The 26665-nt window shown below is 39.1% G+C and overlaps 1 protein-coding gene across 1 annotated transcript in view; it reads right to left on the bottom strand.

The window, feature by feature from the left end:
• Positions 1-26665, bottom strand: part of Mettl14 (methyltransferase like 14) — a 154646-nt gene that overhangs the window by 27215 nt on the left and 100766 nt on the right. Inside the window, exon 7 of the mRNA XM_067138222.2 lies at positions 16212-16384. Coding sequence (XP_066994323.1) covers positions 16212-16384 — 173 coding nt within the window. The remainder of the gene's footprint in view (positions 1-16211; positions 16385-26665) is intronic.

Here is a 26665-nt window from a genome sequence, read left to right as displayed (position 1 = left end):
TTTTCTTTTGGCACTCTTCTCTCAGAAATAAAATATATCAACAACAATCTCATTCACTTTTTCAGCTGCTAGATTAATCAGGTGGCAAAATCAAACTATGATGGCAATACCTGGTTGAACTTCCTTCAGAACTGTTGAAACTCCATTTTTATGTCCTATCATGACAGGAGCATTGTCGTAGCAGAAAGCCACACTGTTTTCAATTGGTATGTTATGTTATAAGCTATAAATGTCATTTTTGTTCCGTATTGAAGTGCAATTATTATAAGAATAAATTGACAATAAGAATAAATACCTTTTCAATAAGTATGTTATGAGAATTCAGCTGTGATAACATCAGGTTGAGTCCCTGTCTAACGCTGGTATGGATAGCACAGTGCTCACTACTTTCTCCCACGGAATATCATAGAATCTAACAACAATAGGATACGAATTGGCATTTGTATCATTGCTTCCATCCGTTGCCAAAGAAAATAGTCTATTCTGAAGGCACTTAACAACTTCAGATGATGCATTTTTTGCCATTTTATTTACAATGCATGTCGTTTTTGTGCGGCCACAGCTACATTTCTTTGCAACCTCTGACGTGGGAAACATCATCTTAAATAAAGCACCAGCATGATCACGTAAAATCAACAGAATATGAATCTTTAAATGTCTGGAAGTTCTGTTTTATGCTGGATTTATTCATGAATTTCTCAATAGGAATATAGCATATGAAAGTGTCCGAGAACAAATGTCTCAATATCTACTGAAACATCGAAAGGAACCTGGATCACTGAAAGTCACATAAAATTATAATATAAACACTCGAGGCAGTCAAACACTTCATTAAAACATGTCAAAGCACATGAAGTCTTAAACCATTAAATAAACACGATGCTAATCTCATAAACAAAGAATATGCACATGGTAAAACACACACAAACATGGAACAAATGTGATTAGTCCAAGAAATTCAGGAAACTGTGAAGCACGAAGTTATAACACAAAAGATCGAACACTTCATTAAAATATGACATGACCTTAAAAGGCCAAAACATTCATGGAACGCCAACTTCGTGAACAAAGAACAACCCTCACGTGTTGAATATGGGTTAAATCACAACAAGTGAACGGAGCGTAACAAAGAATTTGCGGAGCAGAGCCTGTCGACACCTAAGAATGACAGATTCACATGGAAGAACTATTATCCCGGCTTTAAATTATATTCCAATGATGACACAAACATCACAAGGTTAAAAGTACCAATCATATCAAAGAATGAGTTATTGACTACATGGACTTGCCTTCGACCCATGCAAACAATCAATTGTACAGAAGTGGCGTGATTATCGAATATTAAAGTTTCAAATTTTTGTCCGCGAAGTCGTAAAATGACACCGTCATTCCATAAAATCGCAAAATGCTGCAATTTCCATCAATTTTTAGGATAGACCACAAAAGTTGGCAGGTATGCAATGATATACTGGAGCGCAACATACTTAAGAAGAAACTTCAAGACCACGAGAGTATCCAAGAAAAGTCGAAGCTGAAATGCGGGAATGCACGGACCGAAGAAAGAAAGGAACACCAGCAACAAATGTGGGAGTACTGGACAAAATGTTAAAGCCCGGGAAAGGAGACAGTTGAAATGACGTGGTCCTTAGTTGGCTGAAGTGACATGAATTAAATACTGTAACTACAACAACAACAACAATAATGTTGTGTATGTATTGGCATATTTAGTGTAATTACACGTTTTTCTAGTTAGCTGTTATTCCTATTATTTAATCTGTTATTCCCATTATTTTATACTTATGATATACCTAAGGAGAATTGTAGTGTAGTTATTTTATCAGTTATCTTACTAGATTCATATTCATGAAATCCTTGTGTAGTATGCAGTTTTTCTTTCCTCTGTATGTATTTACAGATTATGCTATTTTATTTATGTTTCATATTATTTCATATTTCTGTGAAGAAGATAAAAGAATGGCTGAGGGAGCCTGGAGTACGGATTGTGGGTGTGAGTGGGAATTACAGAGATGAGGGAAAAGTTTAAGGGAGATGAGGCTTTTAACGGAGGACAGGAATGAAGGAAGGTATCCCTAAATCGATGTACAGGGTAAGGTTTGTAGATAAGAGGGGAGAGAAGGAAGGGGAGAAGTTACGGAAGACAAGTGGGCTAATGTTGTAAGGGGAAGGAAAATGAGGGCTAAGGGTATTAGTCAAAAAGAGAGTTCAGTAGAAGTATCAGTGAGGAATTTGTACAAATCACTGTCGGCAAAACAGCAAAGGTAAGATGGGGAACAGGGAAGTGTTACAGGGGGCGGGCGAGCCAAAAGGAAAGGGAACATTAGGATGGGGTAACAGATTACAGGATAGGAAGGAGGTGAAACAGGGTAACAGGGTCGCGAGAGGAAGAGAAGGGAGAACGCTTTGGTCATGTGTGACTATTGTAAGGCAGGTGGGGAAAGCGTGTGGAGGAATGGAAATCATGGTAGAGCGTTATCTGGGAATTATGTTAAAGCAGATGTCAAGGAAAGTAGAATAGAAGGAGGAGAGTTGATGGGATGACTTAACTCATGGGGATCACTATAAATACCTAAGAGTTAAGGAAAGATTTTCTTCGGGGTAATCATATAACCGGGATTGCAAATTAGAGTTACGGATCTCTTCATATGGTTATGAAGGTATTTAGGGGTTGTAGTAAGGATGTAAAAGTGAAGGCATAAAAGTCACTGGTATGACCCCAATTATAGTTCTAGTGTAGGCACCAGGATTATTTGTTATGAGAAATTGAAAAGATTCAAAGGTTAATAGCACAATTGTTCTCTGTGATTTCCGACAAAAGAGTAGTGTTTAAGAACTAGTGTTAGGTTTAATGGTCGATCCAATCAATACACTTCACTTTACAAGTGAGAACACATTCAATATGTGGCAATATGGGAGTGTGAGTGTGTGTGATGTGATGGGAGCTCCGTATTTACCTTAATTTCTTGTGGTCTGAGGTTATCTTGAGGCTTAAAGCAATGTTTGATTAAAGCAGTGAGTACTTTTGAAGCCGTGCAAGTATTTGATATTTGAAATCATCATGTTTTGGTTGTAGTGACTGAAAGTAAAGCGAGGTCTTGTTTACACAGTCCTACCGATTTCTACTAACAATACAAGTGATATCGTTAACCTCATTGAATTAGGAGCTCTGTGTCTTCACTAAAATGAGTGTGTGTTTTGAGTGTAACAAATCTGTTCCAAGGGCAGATATTAATGTTAAAATTCAGTGTAATATTTGTAATAACTGGTTTCATAACAACTGTGTTAATTTAAAAGAAGAGGATATTAAATATTTAAAATCGTCATCTCAGCAGTGGCACTGTCGTTCTTGTTTGGTGTCGCAAAGGAGAAGTATGCATGAGTCATATAGGATTACTGCTGACAAAACACCGAATCACTGCCTGCTCGATCTACATCCGATGGCTGCTTATACTGCCCGCTCATTACAACATTTTAACATGGCACTAAATGAAACACTCCGTTTACAAATATCCACAGCAGGTGGCAGCACCAACCGGCTCCAGAACTGTCGGAATAAAATAGCGGGAAATAGGGTAGTACTGTACTCGTTTTCAGTGAAAATGGTGTACTGCTGCGTGCCTTTCTGAAAATCAAAGAAAGGGAAACCAGAATGCCGTGGTATTTAATTCCATGACACGGGCCTTTTCAGGAGATCCAGTTGAAGCCATGTTTAGTTCTGTAAGAATGGGAGGAGGGTGCAATGACATGACTGACTCCCGGGCTGCTCAGAATTCCATAAAAAGAATTCTGAAATCCGGTATTTTAATGTCCACAAGAAAAATTCATTTTCTGCCTCAGTATCCTCTCCTGGACTTGATGAAACAGAACCAGTGATGCCTGCTGAGTATGTACTTGATTTACTGGAAGATGTTCATGAGCCCCCTGAGTCAGTGTGTGTCACTTTGGAAAGTGCTTCCCAGGCATTAGTGTGTGGTTATTTAGTGCGTGTAATCGAAGAAAAACAGAATGCAGCACGTGCCTGAATAACGTTTTCATCCCAGTTAATGAATTTGATCAAACAGTCGGATAGAGGAGGCCTGCGCTTTCCCCAACAACGATTTATTGGCCTAATTATGGGGCTACAGAAATTTGTTGAGGCGGCTCTACCGTACCGCAAGAAATCTGCAAGTCTGCTCCAGACTATAAAAAACAATGTTCTACCCCCTTTGTGCCAGTGTAAGATTTTAAAGTGTTTTAGTAACAATAAGCACCAGGAACTTGTGTCAGAAACTGTGGTGGCCAAATTCGTGAAACCTCTACTTCGTAATGTAGGGAAGTACCGTACAGACAAAGTTCCCAGGTTTTCTTGTTTGTCGAAACCTCTTTCTTGAAAAGTCCTGAAGCTATCACTCTCTAGAGCACCACTTTATGCGTACAATTCTTTAATTTTTCTGTTACTTTCAGATTATAAATTTTGTTTGTATGCTTATCTAGCTGTATTCACGCGATAACTGGGTACGTCTGGTGCTGCCATCTAGCGGCAGATTGTTTGTAAGTTGTGTTACATGTTTGAATACGGAATGAGCAGGCAGTATAAGCAGCCATCGGATGCAGATCGAGCAGGCAGTGCACTGAATATAGAGGAAGTTTATAATTTGTCGATTGTGCTAACAAATGAGGTGAGGGAACTAAAGAAATTAAATAAGGAGACTGAAAAGGACTTAGGGGATTCCTTAAATGCTGTTCATAATAAATTAGATGAAAATAGTGAATTATTACAAAAACAGTCTGAAATTATTAGTAATTGTCTTAAAACTATTGAAGACCTGAAAGAAGAAAACAATATGCTGTTGTTGTTTGAGTCATCAGTCCATAGACTGGTTTGATGCAGCTCTCCATGCCACCCTATCCTGTGCTAACCTTTTCATTTCTACGTAACTATTGCATCCTACATCTGCTCTAATCTGTTTGTCATATTCATACCTTGGTCTACCCCTACCGTTCTTGCCACCTACACTTCCTTCAAAAACCAACTGAACAAGTCCTGGGTGTCTTAAGATGTGTCCTATCATTCTATCTCTTCTTCTCGTCAAATTTAGCCAAATCGATCTCCTCTCACCAATTCGATTCAGTATCTCTTCATTCGTGATTCGATCTATCCATCTCACCTTCAGCATTCTTCTATAACACCACATTTCAAAAGCTTCTATTCTCTTTCTTTCTGAGCTAGTTATCGTCCATGTTTCACTTCCATACAATGCCACGCTCCACACAAAAGTCTTCAAAAACATCTTTCTAATTCCGATATCAATGTTTGAAGTGAGCAAATTTCTTTTCTTAAGAAAGCTCTTCCTTGCTTGTGCTAGTCTGCATTTGATGTCCTCCTTACTTCTGCCATCGTTGGTTATTTTACTACCCAAGTAACAATATTCATCTACTTCCTTTAAGACTTCGTTTCCTAATCTAATATTCCCTACATCACCTGCCTTCGTTCGACTGCACTCCATTACTTTTGTTTTGGACTTATTTATTTTCATCTTGTACTCCTTACCTAAGACTTCATCCATACCATTCAGCAACTTCTCGAGATCTTCTGCAGTCTCAGATAAAATAACAATATCATCGGCAAATCTCAAGGTTTTGATTTCCTCTCCTTGGACTGTGATTCCCTTTCCAAATTTCTCTTTGATTTCCTTTACTGCCTGTTCTATGTAAACATTGAAAAGGAGAGGGGACAAACTGCAGCCTTGCCTCACTCCTTTCTGGATTGCTGCTTCTTTTTCAAAGCCCTCGATTCTTATCACTGCAGACTGATTTTTATACAGGTTGTAGATAATTCTTCGTTCTCGGTATCTGATCCCTATCATCTTCAGAATCATAAATAGCCTGGTCCAATCAACATTATCGAATGCCTTTTCTAGATCTACGAATGCCATGTACGTGGGCTTGTCCTTCTTGATTCGATCCTCTAAGATCAGACGTAAAGTCAGGATTGCTTCACGTGTTCCTACATTTCTTCTGAAGCCAAATTGATCTTCCCCCAACTCAGCTTCAACTTGTTTTTCCATTCTTCTGTAAATAATACGTGTTAAAATTTTGCAGGCATGAGATACTAAACTAATAGTGCGGTAGTTTTCACACCTGTCAGCACCGGCTTTCTTGGGAATAGGTATAACAACATTCTGCCGAAAATCGGATGGGACTTCTCCTGTCTCATACATCTTGCACACTAAATGAAATAACCTTACCATGCTGGTTTCTCCTAAGGCAGTCAGTAATTCAGAGGGAATATCATCAATTCCAGGTGCCTTGTTCCTATTTAGGTCACTCACAGCTCTGTCAAACTCTGACCTCAAAATTGGGTCTCCCATTTCATCAGCATCAACAGCCTCTTCATGTTCCAGAACGAAATTATCTACATCGTTACCTTGATACAACTGTTGGATATGCTCCTGCCATCTTCCTGCTTTGTCTTCTTTCCCTAGAAGTGGCTTTCCATCTGAGCTCTTAATATTCATGCACCTAGATTTCCTTTCTCCAAAGGTTTCCTTGATTTTCCTGTATGCAGCATCTACCTTTCCCAGGACCATACAGCCTTCGACATCCTTGCACTTCTCCTTCAGCCATTCTTCCTTAGCTACCTTGCACTTTCTATCCACTTCATTCTTTAATCGCCTGTATTCTTTTCTGCCCTCTTCATTTCTAGCATTCTTGTATTTTCGTCGTTCATCAATCAGGTCTAGTATCTCCTGAGTTATCCACTGATTCTTAGTTGATCTTTTCTTCCTTCCTAACATTTCTTCAGCAGCCCTACTGACTTCATTTTTCATGACTCTCCACTCTTCCTCTACTGTGTTTCTTTCGGCCTTTTCATTTAGTCCTTGTGCAACCTGTTCCTCGAAACGATCCATCACACTCTTTTCTTTCAACTTGTCTAGATCCCATCTTTTTGCATTCTTTCCTTTCTTCAATTTCTTCAACTTCAGATGGCATTTCATGACCAACAAGTTGTGGTCAGAGTCCACGTCTGCTCCTGGGAAAGTTTTGCAATCCAACACCTGGTTTCTGAATCTCTGCCTAATCATAATGAAGTCTATTTGATACCTTCCAGTGTCTCCAGGTCTCGTCCACGTATACAGCCGTCGTTTGTGGTGTTTGAACCAAGTATTGGCGAGGACTAAATTATGGTCAGTGCAGAATTCAACCAGCCGACTTCCTCTTTCGTTCCTTTGTCCCAATCCAAATTCTCCTACTGTGCTACCTTCTCTTCCTTGGCCTACCACTGCGTTCCAGTCTCCCATCACAATTAGATTCTCGTCACCTTTGACATATTGTATTAAATCTTCTATCTCCTCATATATTCTTTCAATTTCTTCATCATCCGCTGAACTAGTAGGCATATAGACCTGCACTATTGTGGTGGGCATTGGTTTGGTGTCTATCTTGGCGACAATAATTCTTTCACTATGCTGGTCGTAGTAGCTTATCCGCTGCCCTATTTTCTTATTCATTATTAAACCAACTCCTGCATTACCCCTGTTTGATTTCGTGTTGATAATTCGGTAGTCGCCTGACCAAAAATCCTGTTCTTCCTGCCAACGTACTTCACTTATACCAACTACATCTAACTTTAGCCTATCCATCTCCCTTTTCAGATTCTCTAACCTACCACAACGATTCAAACTCCTAACATTCCACGCTCCGACTCGCAGAATGTCAGTATCCATCTTCCTGATGATCGCCCCCTCTCGTGTAGTCCCCACCCGGAGATCCGAATGGGGGACTAGTTTACCTCCGGAATATTTTACCCGGGAGGAAGCCATCATCAGTACATCTTTCATACAGAGAGAGCTGCATGTCCTCGGGAGGTGGTTACGGCTGTAGTTTCCCGTTGCTTTCAGCCGTGTAGCAGTATCAACACAGCTAAGCCATGTTGAGTATTATTACAAGGCCATATCAGTCAATCATCTAGACTGCCGCCCTTGCAACAACCGAAAGGCTGCTACCCCCCTTTCGATGAACCATTCGTTAGTCTGGTCTCTCAACAGATACCCATCCGATATGGTTGCACCTGCGGCTCGGCTATCTGCATCATTGGGACACGCAAGCCTCCCCACCGCGGCAAGGTCACATGGTTCGCAGAGGAGGACAATATGCTAAAAAAGGAAAATATTAACTTAAAATTAAGGCTAGTGGATTGTGAACAGTATTCTAGAACCAATATGATTGAAATTCATGGGGTCCTGGTTTAAGCCAGGTGAAAATGTACTTACAATTGTACATGATGTAGGAAAGACGTTGCATGTGGAAATTAAAGAAGAAGATGTAGATGCATGTCACAGACTTCCCCAGCGAGCTGACGTGCAAGTTCTTCCTATAATTGTGAAATTTGTTCGTACATCCTTGAAAGAAAGTATGATAAGGAAAAGAAGAGTTAAAAATAACTCTACCGTTGATCTTGGGTATACTTATAGTAATCCTGTAAACGTAAATGAAAGTTTGTGTGCTGTCTAAAGCGAGGTAAGTCAGACGAAATGAAAATATTCAATTTTTGTGGACTCGCAATGGCAAGATTTTTTTTTTTGCTATGGGCTTTACGTCGCACTGACACAGATAGGTCTTATGGCGACGATGGGATAGGAAAGGCCTAGGAGTTGGAAGGAAGCGGCCGTGGCCTTAATTAAGGTACAGCCCCAGCATTTGCCTGGTGTGAAAATGGGAAACCATGGAAAACCATTTTCAGGGCTGCCGATAGTGGGATTCGAACCTACTATCTCCCGGATGCAAGCTTCACAGCCGCGCGCCTCTACGCGCACGGCCAACTCGCCCGGTAAGATATTTTTAAGAAAGGGTGAAAATCCCCCAATTTTCAGCATTAACAAGGAAAACGATATTGTAAAATTAAGGAATCAGTGTACCAGTGGCTAATGTAAATCCGAATGGGGGACTAGTTTACCTCCGGAATATTTTACCCGGGAGGAAGCCATCATCAGTACATCATTCATACAGAGAGAGCTGCATGACCAACAAGTTGTGGTCAGAGTCCACGTCTGCTCCTGGGGAAGTTTTCCAATCCAACACCTGGTTTCTGAATCTCTGCCTAATCATAATGAAGTCTATTTGATACCTTCCAGTGTCTCCAGGTCTCGTCCACGTATACAGCCGTCGTTTGTGGTGTTTGAACCAAGTATTGGCAAGGACTAAATTATGATCAGTGCAGAATTCAACCAGCCGACTTCCTCTTTCGTTCCTTTGTCCCAATCCAAATTCTCCTACTGTACCACCCTCTCTTCCTTGGCCTACCACTGCATTCCAGTCTCCCATCATAATTAGATTCTCGTCACCTTTTACGTATTGTATTAAATCTTCTATCTCCTCATATATTCTTTCGATTTCTTCATCATCCGCTGAACTAGTAGGCATATAGACCTGCACTATTGTGGTGGGCATTGGTTTGGTGTCTATCTTGACGACAATAATTCTTTCACTATGCTGGTCGTGGTAGCTTACCCGCTATTTTCCTATTCATTATTAAACCAACTCCTGCATTTCCTCTGTTTGATTTTGTGTTGATAATTTGGTAGTCGCCTGACCAAAAATCTTGTTCTTCCTGCCAACGTACTTCACTTTACCAACTACATCTAACTTTAGCCTATCCATCTCCCTTTTCAGATTCTCTAACCTACCACAACGATTCAAACTTCTAACATTCCACGCTCCGACTCGCAGAATGTCAGTATCCATCTTCCTGATGATTGCCCCCTCTCGTGTAGTCCCCACCCGGAGATCCAAATGGCGGACTAGTTTACCTCCGGAATATTTTACCCGGGAGGAAGCCATCATCAGTACATCATTCATACAGAGAGAGCTGCATGTCCTCGGGAGGTAGTTACGGCTGTAGTTTCCCGTTGCTTTCAGCCGTGTAGCAGTATCAACACAGCTAAACCATGTTGAGTATTATTACAAGGCCGTATCAGTCAATCATCTAGACTGCCGCCCTTGCAACTACCGAAAGGCTGCTATCCCCCTTTCGATGAACCATTCGTTAGTCTGGTCTCTCAACAGATACCCATCCGATATGGTTGCACCTGCAGCTCGGCTGTCTGCTTCATTGGGACACGCAAGCCTCCCCACCGCGGCAAGGTCACATGGTTCGCAGAGGAGGACACTATGTGTACGCCAAGAATATGAAGAGATACCAAAGATCTGTCTTATGTAACTAGTCAAACTAGCTCCAACTCTCAACGAGATTATTAAATTATGCCATAATGTTAGAATATAGAACAGTTCAGTCATTCCGTCACAAGTCCATCACAGAAGAGCATGGACAGGCTGTGAGTGTGTGAATGGGTTAACTTCATAATTTTCTACCAGGACCTGAATTTAGACCATCACTACTGTAGAGCAAGCCTTTATTTCTAATATTTTTGGACATTGAGAAAGCATATAACAGTGTATCAAGGGAAAGAATTTGGCAATGCACGAAAGAACTTCAAGTGCGAGACAGCCTCATAGACAAAGAGAAAATGTTGTATAGAGGGAATAGAAGTTGTATTCAAGTAGGATGTGGTTTGTTGGACTGGTTTGAAACAAAGAGAGGAGTGCAGCAGGGCAGCTCATTGTCACCACTTCTATTTATTATTGTTATGGATGTAGTAATGAAATCTATTAAAAGGAAAGAACATGGAGATATCAAAGCCTTCACATTTGCAGATGATGTTGTGATCTGGAGTGACTCAGAAGAGGAATTGGGAGAGAGAGAATGCAAAGCTGGAATGAGGAGTTTAAGAAATATGGTTTAAACATCAGCAAGACCAAGACGGTGGTGATAAAAGTGTATGGGGAAGGAGCAGAACCAATAGTCATGTTAAATGAAGCCCAACAGGACAGTGTTCCAGTTTTCAAATACTTGGGTAGCTTTCTATCAAATGACAACCTAGCAAAACATGAGGTGAACAATCGAATCAATAAGGCAACACAATTTTACCACCAGGTAAGACACCTGCTGTGGGATGAGCAAATACCCATGAAAACAAAAATGACATTGTACAAGTCCTATTATACACCAATTCTTACATACAGTCTCGAAACCACAACACTGACCAATAGAGATAATTCCAAACTTCAGGCAGCCAAAATGAAATTCCTATGCACTATGATCCAGAAAACCAGGAAAGACAAGATTAGGAATGAGAAAATTAGAGAAGAAGTAGGAATAGATGATTCTCTCCTCAATAAGATTCAGATATCAAGACTTTTTTTTTGCTATTGGCTTTACATCGCATCGACACAGATAGGTCTTATGGCGACGACGGGACAGGAAAGGGCTAGGACTGGGAAGGAAGCGGCCGTGGCCTTAATTAAGGTACAGCCCCAGCATTTGCCTGGTGTGAAAATGGGAAACCACGGAAAACCATCTTCAGGTCTGCCGACAGTGGGGTTCGAACCTACTATCTCCTGAATACTGGATACTGGCCGCATTTAAGCGACTGCAGCTATCGAGCTCGGTGATATCAAGAATTTCCATGAAGGAAATGGATAGATTTAGTTAAGAACGATGTACTGCTGATAGGTCATGATTGGGACAAGTTGGTGGAGGAAGAATGGTACATGAACAGGATGAGATGAAGGAGGCTCATATACCACACCCGGGAAACTGGAGATGGTTTAGGATGATGATGATGATGACTACTGTAGTGTCAACTAGTATGCCTTCATAATAAACTTCCTATTTTTACTGAAGATATATGGACTGTACTTCTTGTTATAAGCTTTTCATCGAGTAAATTACTTTTTCTCCTCATCTGATAGAAATTCAGATATATTACCTCCAGAATACATGGCAGTTACACTAGCTGAGGTCACAAAATAATTTGAAATATTTGCTATTCTCTAGTAGAGTAGATTTGTTGAGCCTGTATGCTGAACTGAACTCCAAACACTGGATATAAACATTATAGTTTTGTCGTGTTACTCTCCCTCAGCATTCTCTAAACTGACATGCAATTATCTTGGCTTAACGTTTACGGCAATACCTATGTCTATTTGAACATTGGTTCTCTCAGAGAATGGACCATTTATGTGAACTGAAACTAGACTGTATTTGCCTGATGTCTACTGTGAGTTTCAGGCACGTTTGCTGACAGGCGGGCCCTGCCGCTATGTGTGAGGCCCATGTAGTGGAAGAGAGTCTTGTGAATCAGTACTTTGCAACTGGAATCCGTGATAGCAAGACGTGCCTTCCTGCAAGTGGGAGCGTAATGACTGCCGCCAAGCTTAGCTGTGCCACTTCGGCAGTGTGCCTCGATTATGGATAGTAACATCTCTCAAACACTGTTAAGGTAGCAGCAAGTTTGTTTATTTAAAGTGTCACCTTGGAACTGATGATACATTGATATTTTAAAAAGTAACGAATTATTTTAATTTGGCCACTGAACCGGTGAACTTGGAATTTTTCAACTGGAAATTATAACAACATGCAACTGTGAGTATATCTCCTTATCTATGTAACACGAAGATATTGTGAACTACAGTTATGATTTTGGAGGTGCTTCTTCTAATATTTACCTAAAAACTTCAAGCAGTGATACTACAGTGTTTAAATTGGCTCAGTGACTGGTGTGTGAACAGTAATATTCAAATATTTTCTTCGGAGAAAAGTGATGTTTTAAACCTATTAAAAGGGCTCAGCGAACAAATTGCTTCCCTCTTTGGGATTAATCTATTTAAGGTGACAATGTAGTGCAAGGTGAATCATCATCATCATCATCATCATTTCCCAACTCCAGTTTCCCGGGAGCGGTGTACAAGCGCTCGCCATCTCCTTCTGTCTTCATACTTCTTCTGATCCAGTACATCCTCCCATTTGTATCCTCTCTCCTCCACATCTGATCTTACAGTCTCTATCCAACGTTTTCTTGGTCTTCCCTGTGGTCTTCTTCCTACGAGATTAAGGTTGAAATATTTTCTGGCAGGTCTTTCCCTGTTCATTCTCATTACATGCCCATACCACTGAAGTCTACGTTTCTTTATGACACTGATAATAGGAACCTCAATACCAGCTACTTTCCTATTCATTTCATTTCTGATCTTGTCCTTTCTGGTTGTTTGGTTCATGATTCTAATGAATCTCATTTCAGCTGCTCGGATTCTACTGAAGTCTTTGTTTAGTAGGGTACATGTCTCTAAACCGTACGTGAGGATTGGTATGAAGTAAGTGTGGTACATGATTGTTTTCGCTTTCTGTGGTATTTTGCAGTCCCAGAGGAGATTCCTGACTTGACTGTAGAAGTTCGATGCTTTCTGTGTCCTGCTGAGTATTTCCTGCCTAACAGTGTTGTCTTTCGATATTATGCTTCCGAGTACTTGAAGTGGGAAGCTGATTCGATTTTTGCTCCTTTCAAAAATATATTTGAGCTTGTTCCTTCCCTGTTGATGGTCATTTCCATTGTCTTTGTTTTGCTCATCTTCAGTCCAAAATTTTTGAATGTGTTGTTCCATTCATTAAGTTTCTTCTGAACTTCAGCTTCTGTCTCTCCCCATAAAAGCACATCATCACCAAATACCAGGGTGTTTGGTTCACTGTCCATTTTCTTGATAGATTTGATGACCTTGTCCATTACTATTACGAACAGGAGTGGTGACAGAGCACTTCCTTGTTGGACAGCTCTCTTTGTTTCAAACCATTTTGATCGTCCGTTGCCTATTTGGACACAGCTGTAGCACTTCTGGTATAGCATCTTGACTTTGTCAATTAAGTACTTTGGCACCTTTAGGTCTTCTAGACATTCCCGTATCTTGTTTCGAGGAACACTATCATATGCTTTTTCAATGCCCACAAATGCAATCACAAGATTTCTTCCATATTTCCAGTACTTTTCTGTCAGCATCTTTACTGCAAAGATAAGATCCACAGTACTTCGACCTTTCCTGAACCTGTGTTGTTCTTCCTCAAGCAAAGGTTCCACTATCTTCATAAGTCTTGTTTCTATGATATTTTCCAGCAGCTTCAGTGAGTGTGACAACAGCGTGATGCCTTTGTAATTTCCACATTTCCGTCGGTTGCCCTTTTTGAACAGCGGGATGATGACTCCTTTACTCCAATCTTCTGGAATTTTGTTACTTTCCCAAATCACTGATAACACTCTATATAGCCAATTCAAGCCTGGTATTCCAGCTGCCTTTATCATGTCTGAGCTGAGATCATCAAAGCCTGGGGACTTCCCATTTTTCATGCTCTTTAGTGCTGTTTCTACCTCAAGCCATGTTAATGGGTATTTGTTGCTTTTGGCTTCATCTACACTACAATCATTGGTGGTGGTGTTGCCCCCATCTCCATTTAACAGCATGTTGAAGTACTTCTTCTTCTTCATTTCATTCCTGATCCCTTCCTCTGTTTGTATTAAGCTACCATCATCTGTTTCCAGTGCAAGGATGTTTATATTTTCATTTCTTTTACTGTTTACTATTATGTATAGTAGTTTCCTACTTCCTTGACAGTCTTCCTCTATCCTTGTAGTAAAGTCATCCCAGCACTTTTCCTTTTCTTCCTGGATTAGTCTTTTTACAGATAGTTTTTTCCCCCGGTATTCCTGTGCTAGATGTTCAATTTCTAATTCATTTCATGTATCATCTGTTTTCTGTTTTTCGTGGTCTGATTTTCTTTTCAGTATATTTCTATCTTTTACTGCTGTCTTCACTTGGTCGTTCCACCAAGGTGTTTCCTTCTCTTTTGGCGTGGCACTTGTTTTTCCACAAATTTCCATGGCTTCTTTTACAAGGGTTTCTTTGAATAAGGACCATTCTTCTTCTACTCTCCCTTTTGTCAGTTTTGGTTAATTTAGCTGTTATCCTTGCTTCATAGTTTCCTTTCTTCTCCATGTCTTTCAACAGCCATGTCTTAATCTTTGGCATTTTCTTTTGTTTAATTTTGGGCACATGAACATCTTTTAGGTAAGCGATTAATAGCCGATGGTCGCTATTTAGGCACTCGCTGGGTATGACTTTAACATCTGTAACATACTGACCCACTTTTCTATCAGTGATGATGAAGTCGATCATAGTCTTGAGCTTTCCATCCCAGCTGTATCTCGTTATTTTATGGCTGTCCCTCTTCTGATACCATGTGTTCTGGATGATTAAGTTGTGAATGCTGTCTGTAAATATTTCTTATTTTATGATTATTATTAGTATCAAGTTTTTTTGCATGTGTTAAATTTATTTTCTGGGAGCCTTGGGCTCAAATTTAAGTCATATTCATTTCATTCATATACTGTAGTGTTAATTGGTGTATTAATTTTATTATCTAGACCACTGTTCACTCAGTTCAGGTTATGATTAGTTCTGAATACTTTGTTCATCTGTGCATTCTTATGAAATTAGCGTCAGCTTTATTACCTTATCTCATGGACCATTGCCATTGGGGAGAGGCAGTTTGTAGACAAATGGAGTCAACTATTCTTGGTCTTGAAAAATGTTATATGTGAATTTAATATATGTTTTGGATTTAATGGTTCATGAGAGAAATGTTCTATGTGGTTCATTAAGTTAACGGTACCTTTACAGGAGACGCCTGACATTAATTATCCAAACTGGTAAAATATAAACCAAGGTGAATATGAATGAAATGATATTGCAATATCCCCAGTAGATTTACAAAGTATGGGATGGCTTATGCCAAGACATTTAAGGGTTTTGGTTTGTTAATTTAATTTAATGGCATTCCTTTTCTCTAATATTATTGGTTCATTAAAACATTTTAATTCTTATAGGGATTATTAAGGAAGCTGGTAAGATATTAATTCTAAATGGTAACAAGCCCTACACTTCCTTGCCTCTTTAAATCAATTTTTTCTGCGGAAATGAGTTTCCGTTCATATCCACATTTTTCTGGGGGGTGGAGAAGAAACTTATATTTAAGGTAAGTCTTTGGTTCTTTTCATTTTCTTTGTACGCTTTTGATTTTCTTGTGATTGCTTTGTTTTCTCCCTCACTCTACTCTTATCACGTAGCACCACTTAGCGTAGAACTGGTCGCTGATGCATTTTTGTGTGTGCTTCTTGTTCACATTTTGTGTTGTGGTGTGATATGGGAGAGTTTTGAAATTAGCTAGTCAAGTTCTTGTAATTCTAAAATATTTGTAGTTGTGAAATTAATGGCCAAACTACCTTGAATAATAAACACCAACAAATTCCAATGCACATCAACTTCCTTACCTCCGGCTTCCCAAACAGAAATGCTCAATTATGTGGAATATCTCAACTGGTTTCTCCAACGATCCATATTCTGTCTCTTCAGAAATAATTAAATCAATATCCACATTAGCATGGATAAAATCTCCATCAGTTGACCTCCGTACAGTGCCTTTGATTCCCATCAGACAGTGCTCCTGTAAGACATGATGCAATATTTTCAGTAGTAAACAACTTACATGAAGTACATACGGGTAACAAGAATTTTAAAATAACAACAGGCTAATTACAAACAAGGAAATAAGTAAAAAATTCAAGCTCTTTAGGCCTATTCAATCGTGAAATGACCAGCGTTTCACCCCGGTGACGTAGTGGGCTCACGAGTTTGACTGCCACACCCTTCGTGATGCTGGCAGCCAGTGCGCAATTGAGACACCATGTCAAGCTTCTTATGTAGGACTATGCAGTACGGAGCACTAGGGGAAGTATGAACCTCTACATGTATTTATGCCTAACAGGCAAGCTTTATAATATAGCCCTACTGCGATACAACCTGTGACAATAAAGTTTGGTGAATGAAGAAAGAACGGTCGATCCGGCAACACTGACGACATACAACGCTGCACCTAAGTAGCAGCAGGTTTTGACCACCTGCTCCCAACGTTCAGTTGAGCATCGTGTGTGTGCCGTGTAAGACCTGTTTGACACAGTGCGTTAGTTCTGAACTGCGAACAGGAACATGAATGATCAAAAGATCAATGTACAGTTTTGTTTTAAGTTTGACAAGACACCGAAAGAAACGCATGCGATGCTGGTACGTGTTTATGGAGATCAAACACTGTCCTTGAAGTGTGTGTACGAGTGGTTCGAACGTTTTTGAGGAGGCCGGGAAAGTGTTTCTGACAACCCCCGTAGCAGAAGACCGCTGACCGCTGTTATTGACGAAACATTGAGAAGGTGAGGACATTAATCATGAACAATTAACTGTGCGCATGACAGCGGATGAACTGCAGATTAACCGTGAATCCGTGCGACAAATCATTACCCAGAAGTTAGGGAAGAGGAAAACGTGTTCTCGTCTTGTGCCACATAACTTGACTGACGTTCAGAAGCAGGCACGTTTAGAGGCTTCACAGGATTTGTCGAAACAGCGGATGCGCAAACAAAATTTCTTGAACTGTATTGTCACCGAGGATGAAACCTGGTGTCTCAGGTACGACCCTGAAATGAAACGGCAAAGCATGAAATGGCGTTCTCCAGGATTCCATTGTTGGAAAAAGGTCAGAGCCGAAAAGTCACATATCAAACTCGCTTTGAAAGAAAAGAGATTTGACGATATTCCTGACATCCAACAAAACGTGACGAGGCTTTTGAACACCATCCCAAAGGAAGCCTTCTTGCAAAGTTTCCAGGACATGTACTGCCGATCTCAGTAGTACATAGTTATGGGAGGGGACTATTTCGAAGGACAGTAAGATCACTGTCATGCATTGTTCATCTATGTTGATAGTACAGGACTATTCACCGAACTTTATTGTCACAGGTTGTATATGTGATATTTATCTGTTGGAAAGGTTTTAAACTATACATTAGTTAGTATTGTGATGGTGGCAAATTACTTGAACTGGGAATCCAGACACACCATTTTTTATGTAGATGGGTACGAAACCACAGCGCTGCAATCCGGCTGAGAAACAATTGAACAACCAGGGTTCAACCAATCAGGGATGATTTTCTAATAAAACAATGCAGAAAGGAATTACAGTATGGTAAAGTGCCATTTTCCATGCTCTTTGCATTATTTTCATGCAATAAAGAGAGGGGGGTTTCATTAACATTAAATGTGACATCATCAATGAATATGAGGTATATGGAGCGGGTACTGAATCAGACTCTGATATGACTGAACAGCCACACGCTGCATATCTCAAATGGTATAAAATTGCACTAAAAATCTCTTCAATCCATACTTTTGCTAATATAAATAGGCTAATTACTACACAATTGAAATTTACAATATTTTATCACTCGCCTGGGATAAGTGGTATTCTAATGCAATAGCTACTTCTGTACTTCTTTTTCACATGAGTGTAAATGCAAGAATGAAGATGCCTCAGTGATGTTTGAGCATGATGGGTCTGTTATTGACAGTCTTTTCATCCATGTAAATGGCCGCTCTGCTCTTACATTGCAATTAGTTACATGTACAGTATAACTGTTCTAATTGTTCCTCTTGTCTGTACCAATTCCAGAGTGATATGGTTATTGTTGTTTACATGTTTGGCATGTTAATTTGTAAATTCCTGATTTATTAAATATACATTTATTCCCTATCGTATCTGAATTGAAAATTATCTTATTGGTATTGTTGTCCGTTTTGAATGCGACACTGATTTCTTTTTTCTGAAAATTTTAGCCAGTTGATAAGAGTGCTTATTTCAAAAAGTTAGAACTGCAGATTTCTTTTTCTCTTTTCGCTCTTTAATCAAAGTTGTATTTGGTTATTTTTTACTTTATTTATCATTCTATTAATAAATCTTTTGGAATATCCATTGCTACGAGCGATTTGATGGATTATATTTATCTCTCTATTGTAAATCTTCTGAGACATAGGTATGTTCATAGCTCATAGCTCTATTAATTAAACTGTGAAATATTGCCTTTTTATGTTGACCTGGATGATTGGAGTTGTTACTGATAATAGACCAGAAATTCTGGTCATTTCGATTTTCAAATTTTCAGAACAGCTACTCAAACAGATACTAGTTGGTTCTCTTGGTAATAACCACTTAGAATTTGTAGAGCATGGGAGAGCTTCTCTTCAGCAAGTTCAAACGTTTCCTCTTGAGCTGCCAGAGCGACATCATCTGCATAAATAAAGCTCTTTGTCCCTTGTGGGCAAGGCTGATCATTGGTGTAGATGTTGAAAAGTATAGGAGCTAGCACACTTCCTTGTGGAAGGCCATTCTTTAAGTTCCTCCATCTGCTCCTCTGGCCTTGGAATTCAACAAAAAACCTTCTGTTCTGTAGAAAGCACTCAATCATTTGGGTGAGTTTATAGTCCTGTGCACTTTACGAAGCAGTATACGGTGATGAACCGTATCGTAGGCTGATGTCAAGTCAACAAAAACTACTCCAGTGACTTTGTTGTTTTCATAGCCGTCTTCTACACTACCGGTCAAAAGTTTTCGATCACCTACGCACAAAACTAGATACTTTATTTCAATGTACAAACACATCGTAAAAACTAAATAGCCAACAAAATATATATTTTTTCTCTCTATCATTAAGTAGAATACCATATGGTTTATATTTTAGCCTCTTCAAAGTATCCACCCTTTGCCCTCTGAACAGCTGCATAAACTCTTGGCATCTGGAAATAAGATTTTGTAGTGTTTGTGTAGATATTGCAGTCCAACAGTTCTGTAAATTATTCCATAGCTCTTCAACATTAATTGACCTCAGTTTTTGGACCTCCCTGTCAAGTTCATCTCATAACAGTTCAATGGGATTTAAGTCTGGTGACTGACTTGGCCAAATCATATTTCTCAGTTCCCCACATTTCTCTTTTCTACTGACATACCCTCTACACAATTTAGAAGAATTTTTGGGGTCATTGTCCTGCTGCAGAACAAACCCATGACCAATAAGCCTCTTGCCAGATGGAACTGCATTGTTGATCAGTATCCTGTGATATCCTTCCTTCTTTAATGTTCCATTAATTTGCACTAGATCACCGACTTTATCACCTAAAAAACATCCCTACACCATAACCGACCCTCCACCATGCTTCACCGTAGGTGTCACACACTGACTCTTCATACGTTCTCCACGAAGTCGACGAACAAACATTCGACGATGGCTCCCAAATACTTCAAACTTCGATTCATCTGTGAATAACACCTTGGACCATTGCTGCATGCTCCAGTTTTTATGTAGCTGTGTCCATTGCATTCTTTTCACCTTATTTTGTGTCTGTAATAAAGGTTTTTTGGCCGGTATGCACCCCTTTAAACCTCGTTCACGAAGACGGCGTTGCACTGTTGAGACAGAGATTGGAGCAGCTCGCATATTATTGACTTCCTCGCGAATTTCAGGTGCCGTACGAGTCCTCTGACGTTTACTCTGTACACATATGAACTGATCTTCCCTGTATGATGTTACAGGGGGGTCTTCCTGATCGCGGAACACTTGCATTGGCACCAGTTTGCTTGAACCGCTGCAATGTATACACCACCACAGATTGGGCTACGCCAAATTTTGTTGCTATTGTCCTACTAGAATACCGTCCGTGATGCAGAGCTACAATTACAGCACGTTTTTCAGTTCCAATCTCCTGTTTCCGTCCCATTTGGAGGTAATATGGTTCGCACCTGATCAGATATACAAACACACTGCTAGCTGCACACAGTGCACTGAAAACTAATGTGAACTGCTTGCTACACAGACAGCTGAAGGAATGAGGCCTATTCAAATGGACACGTCTTGGGTAAAGACACGTCAGTGTTGTTGTGATTACTCATCAGCAACCCTCCATGCAGAGAACCGGTCAAATACACAACAGAGTCATTCCGTCTTTACATGTTTATGCTTGTTTTATTATCAGAACAGGGCTATGATAGATTATTTAAAACTACATCTCTGTTTTAAGCACAAATCCATAGTTGTGATAGGTGATCGAAAACTTTTTACCAGTAGTGTATATAATGTGTGAGGTGCAGTACTTGGGAAGTACAACTTTTCCCTGGTCAAAATCCGGCTTGTTCTGGTATGAGTAAATGGTCTATCACTTCTGATAGTCTGCCCAGAATCATTCTTTCTAAGATTCTGTATAAATGGCACAACAAAGAGATTGGTCGGCAGTTCTCCAGATCACTTGCGTTCTATTATTATTATTATTATTATTATTATTATTGTATTATTCCAGAAACAATACAATTCATCCTCTTGACATGACTAAACTACCTCAATCTGTTCTGTTCCAGTTTGTCATTTATACGTAGTTCTTGCACACCGATGTGTAAATCTTCCATACATCAGTATGGACCAGTACGCTAAGGAGGCTGTCACACTGGATCGATCGAACGACTGCGATCAACCGACTAAGGAAACAGACCTACAGAGGGCAGTGTCACCAGTCACACTGCATCGATCGTGAAAACAAACGTGTTCGTTTTTCAGTCGCAGTCGTTCGATAATGGCGGACATAACATTGTGTTCTGTTGATGAAATCGAAACATTAATTTGCCTAGTGTATGAAAACAAAGTGTTGTATAATCCTAGACTCCCTGGATATAGTAATAGGGAGACCGTAAATTTCGTATGGCATTTTATAGCGTCGAGACTTGGGACGAAAACTGGTAAGTAATTATTAGATTTTTATGATTATGTTACGAATAGTGTTATCTTAGATTAATTATTAATAAAATATATTATATGGAATAGATTGGTAAAGAAAGTTACACTAGGAGAAGTAGTAATTATCATTCTTATGACTTAATTGAAGAAATGCTTGGAAAACATAGCAGTGCTTTCCTAACCTCCATCTCGTAGGCCTACCTAATGAAATGAACAATATTGTTCGTTTTAATGACAAATAAGTGTATGCCGTAAGTACTACAGGTATATTTTCTTTGTCACAATATTCTAATTCATTGTTTCAGGAAAAAGTTGTGCCAAAATATGGCAAATTCTGAGGGCAGGGTATCGAACTTGAAGAGATAACATCCCCTCCCAGGTTCTTCTGTACAGAAAACAAAAGATGGGTCTACATCACTGTCATCAACTTTCTGGAACACTTCATTGCTGAAAGAAGGTACAATTCTGTACTATTTATTTTTAAAAGTAGACCTGCACTACAGACCAGTGTTCTAGTTGTGAAAGAGTGAGGGAAAAATTCAGTCTGTAGACCATAAGTTCTACCCATCTGTTCATTAATGTACAAGATATAACTGAAAGTAATATAATATAATCTAACCTAACAATCATCTTACTAAAATAATTATTGATACTAAAAATTTCTTAAACAGAAGGCTTGTGTGCAAACTAAAATGTAGCTCCAATTTAGAAGAATTGCATTAATATATTGTTCATTTTTTTCAGTTCTATAACAAACACACCTTCTCACAAAGCTGAAATGGAGGAGGAGGAGGAGGAGGAGGAGGAGGAGGAGGAGGCAGAAATAATTAGTGTTGGAGGGGTCTAAATCCTGCAGTTCAGTAATTATTGAAGGGACTTCAACTTCCAGTCCAGTGAGTTCTGCTTCTACAAACAGCTCTGCGAGCAGTTAAAAAAAAAAAAATAAATATATATATATATATATATATATATATATATATATATGAAAGTGACAGTGATGTGTTAAGTAAATATTTAGAAAAGATCCTGAAAAGAAAACATAATCAATGTTATTTTTAGTGTCTTCATGATGACATGGAAAGACTGAGTGAACTAGGTCGAAGGGTTTTCAGAGTTAAAATTCAGGAACTGTTGTATACAATGCTAGATCAAGAAAGAATCTAATAAAATTGATGTCCTTGAGAAATGTTCTACTTTTTAAATTAAATCAGTTTTCCTTCTACTTATCTATCAATATTTATTGGAATCCTCAGTGAGTTATGTGTGTTAGTACCTAATGGGAAAGTAACCTTAACTCCAATTTTTATTAATTATTAGCATTATTACAACTTAATTTGTATATTTTATGTGGTAGAACAGGCATGGTTTACAAAAAAAAAGGAGTAGCCTACTGTATTTTGAAATACTGGTTGTAGGTCCTTTCTGTGTGTATGTAGTAAGCAGTTGTACAGCACAGGTGGTCTGAAACCAGACCAGTGTATTGATAGTTCTGTCCAAGAGCTGACTTCCTTCTTACAGTATACTGTTGATCGCAAATGCAAGCTTATTGCACTAGGTTTGTACAGCACAGTAATTAGCATCCTACACAAGCTGGAAGTGGTAATCTTCCAGCACATTTTTCTGCTGCTAGATTAATCAGGTGGCAAATGCAACCAATGACAGCAATACCTGGTTGAACTTCCTTCAGAACTGCTGAAACCCCATTTTTGTGTCCTATCATAACAGGAGCATTGTCAGAGCAGAAAGCCACACAGTTTTCAATTGGAATGTTATGAGAATTCAGCTGTGATAACATCAGGTTACCTGTGTTTCGCCCTGTTGAGTCCCCCTCTAATTGCTGGTATGGATAGCACAGTCCTCACTACTTTTTCCCGCGGAATATCATAGAATCTAACAACAATAGGATACAACTTGCCATTTGTATCATTGCTTCCATCCACTGCCAAAGAAAATGGTCTGTTTTGAAGGCACTTAACAACTTCAAATGATGCATTTTTTGCCATTTTATTTACAATGAATGTCGTTTACGTGCGATCACAACTGTATTTCTTTGCGACTTTTCATGTCGGAAACATCTTCTTAAACAAAGCACCAGCATGATCAGCCGCACTTAAAGGCACATTGTGTTCCACCAAAAAGGAAGTAAACAGACACTCGGCCCTAATTACGTCACTGTCAATGTTTCCAGACTTGGCAAAAAAGGTGTTGATTTTCTTGTTATCTTCCTTCAATTTAACGAAACTTACGTGTTTACCGCACTTCACATGATTACTTAAATCATTTCTTCCACCATGTGCAATATTAAAATCACACCCACATACCGTGCAAAAGGCAAATTTTTCTCCCTTTCTTGATTTTAGTATCCACGGAAAATCAACAGAATATGATTCTTTAAATGTCTGGAAGTACTGTCTCTTGTTGGATTTATTCATGATAATCTACAATAGGAAAATAGAGTATGAAATGTCTGAGAAAAAATGTCGCTATATCCATTGAAACATCAAAAGGAACCTGGATCACTGAACGTCACATAAAATTATAACATAAACACTCAAGGCAGTCAAACACTTCATTAAAACATGGTAAAGCATACAAAGTCTTAAACCATTAAATGAACACAACGCCAACCTCGTGAACGAAGAATACGCACATGGTAAAAAACATAAACACGTGGAACGAATGTAATTCTTCTTCTTCTTTATAATTTAATGGGCTTCGTTAATAGTGGTATACTCAGTCACTGGAACGTGTGTAATCAGTCCAATGAACACAGGAAACTGCGAAGCATGAAGTTATAACACAAAAACTCGAACAATTCATTGAAATATGTCATAACCTTCAAAGGCCAACAAAGAACAACAATCACGTGGTCAAAGAATATAGGTTAAATCACAACAAGTGAACGAAGCGGAACAAAGAATTTGTGGAGCAAAGCCTGTCAACACCTAAGATTTACACGGAAGAACTATTATCCCGGCTTTAAATTAAATTCAAATAACTACACAAACATCACAGGTTAAAAATACCAATCATATCAAAGAATGAGTTATCGACTATCGTGAACTTGCCTTCGACTAAGACCGAGCGTGTTTCGACCCACACAAACAATCAATTGTACGGAAGTGCAGCGATTATCGAATGGTAACTTTTCAAATTCGTGTCCGCGAAGTCGTAAAATGACACCGTCCATCTGCAAAACCGTAAAATGCTGCAATTTCCGTAAATTTTATGGATAAACTGCAAAGTTGACAGGTATGAGATACATATCTAAAAGAATCAGCAAACACAGATCCACACACACCCGAAAAGACACACCCCACTCCACAAGCTGCTTCCCCCTCCCCACCACCCCTCCGTCTTAATGCTACAACAGCCACACGACGTACACGGAACAGTGTGCAGCACGCTCCCAACCATGCTCAATGACATATCAAGTTCGCACGTTAGTAACACACACATGATAGCTCACAACACATTCAACAGACACTCTCTATTAGTTAATCCAATTTCTATCTTCCTTTTCTTCTTTCATAGATTATTTGACTTTATCCGAGTGGAACACGAGTATGAAGAGGGGAGCACTCACACTTACTTTTATTGATATCAATACTTCATATACAGCAACTTATATCTCAGTAAGTAGTCTCAGTAAGAACAAGCATGTTTATCAGCAGAATAATGGACTGTGGATGAGCATAAGTGCCTATAAAACAAGAACAGAACCTCATATACTACTGAACATAACGTTCTTCCGCATATTTGCGGCCCAACAATGCACTTTTGAGTTTATCTTGTACAACTGTTGGATATGATGTTGGCATTACAGCACAAGATATTTAAACTTGACACAAGGATGTCAGAGACTCTTTAGACTTTAAGATCTGTACCGTGTTTTTAACATTATAGCATAATATTTTAATGGAATGTGTGGCAGTCACGTGACACACGGATGTCAAAGCCTTTTTAGACATCAAGAACTGTACCCTGTTGTTTATTTTAACATTATAGCATTGTATTTTATTGGAATATGTGGCATTCATGGTTAGTCTAAGTAATGTTTTACATTGTACAATCGTTACTGAATAAGCAGGTTCATCAGCAACTGACGATGACTTAATTAACAGGTCGAAACCAGTACTGTGTTTTAATGCGATTGAAATATTTTAGTTACTTTATATAATATTGATTAGGTGGAAAACTCTCATACTTTATACTTGTGTGCTCAAACTATCAATACGGACAATGAAGCAGATAGATTATAATAAAATTTTTTTTTGCAAATCATTAATCCTCTCAGCGTGGGACAACTTTCCCTACCTGGCTACCCGTGCTGTGGGAGGAGTATAGCACCAAGCGTACTATGAGTGCAGGCTTTTAGTTAATCGGGTGTAAATGACAAGCGGTTCTATGAATTTGACCAAAATGTTCAGTTTGTTATCAGTGCACAAACACACAAACAGCATAATTCACTGGAATTACTTAAGGTCAGTGAAGTGGAGGGATCTTCCAATGCTTTTAAATCAAACAAGAGATATGGCTGAACCAGATATAGGAGTAGCTAGTAAACAACATACCGTGTGACCGCATGCGATGTTGAGCAAAAATATCTGCCAATTCTGTTATCATCTTTACGAAGTCGACAGTAGCAACAGCAACGTCATTGTCACAATCACTACTTTCACTCTCCAATTTTATATCCTAGTCCTTTTTAATGAAACAAAACTTTCTGTATCATCTTTCGGTAAAACAACACTAATTTTCAAATTTGTGATCACAAGAAAATGTTTAGCTGCCATGATGTCAACAACAGAACTTGTTGGATTTTCAGACATGATATATGTAGTCGATAAAAACTCAATAAAAATATGCATCAAATGGCAGATCGATGCTTCGTCTATAGATATATTTTCTTATATTTGTAATGGTTCAAGAAATATTCGCTAGATAGAAACACAAAGCAGAAGCTGCTACGCACATGCAATGTACGTCACTCTGCAAAAGACAGAGTTCCGGAGTCTGCAGGCAGTGTACGGCACTCCATGCTGAGTGGTTAAGGGATGTCAACATTTAGTGAGATGCGATCAAAATCATGATATTAAAGGAAATGATGCGGCTGTTGT

The sequence above is a fragment of the Anabrus simplex genome, chromosome 1, assembly GCF_040414725.1.
Source record: "Anabrus simplex isolate iqAnaSimp1 chromosome 1, ASM4041472v1, whole genome shotgun sequence".
NCBI lineage: Eukaryota > Metazoa > Arthropoda > Insecta > Orthoptera > Tettigoniidae > Anabrus > Anabrus simplex.
The sequence above is the reverse complement of the archived record's forward strand: the minus strand, read 5'-3'. Positions and strand labels throughout refer to the sequence as shown.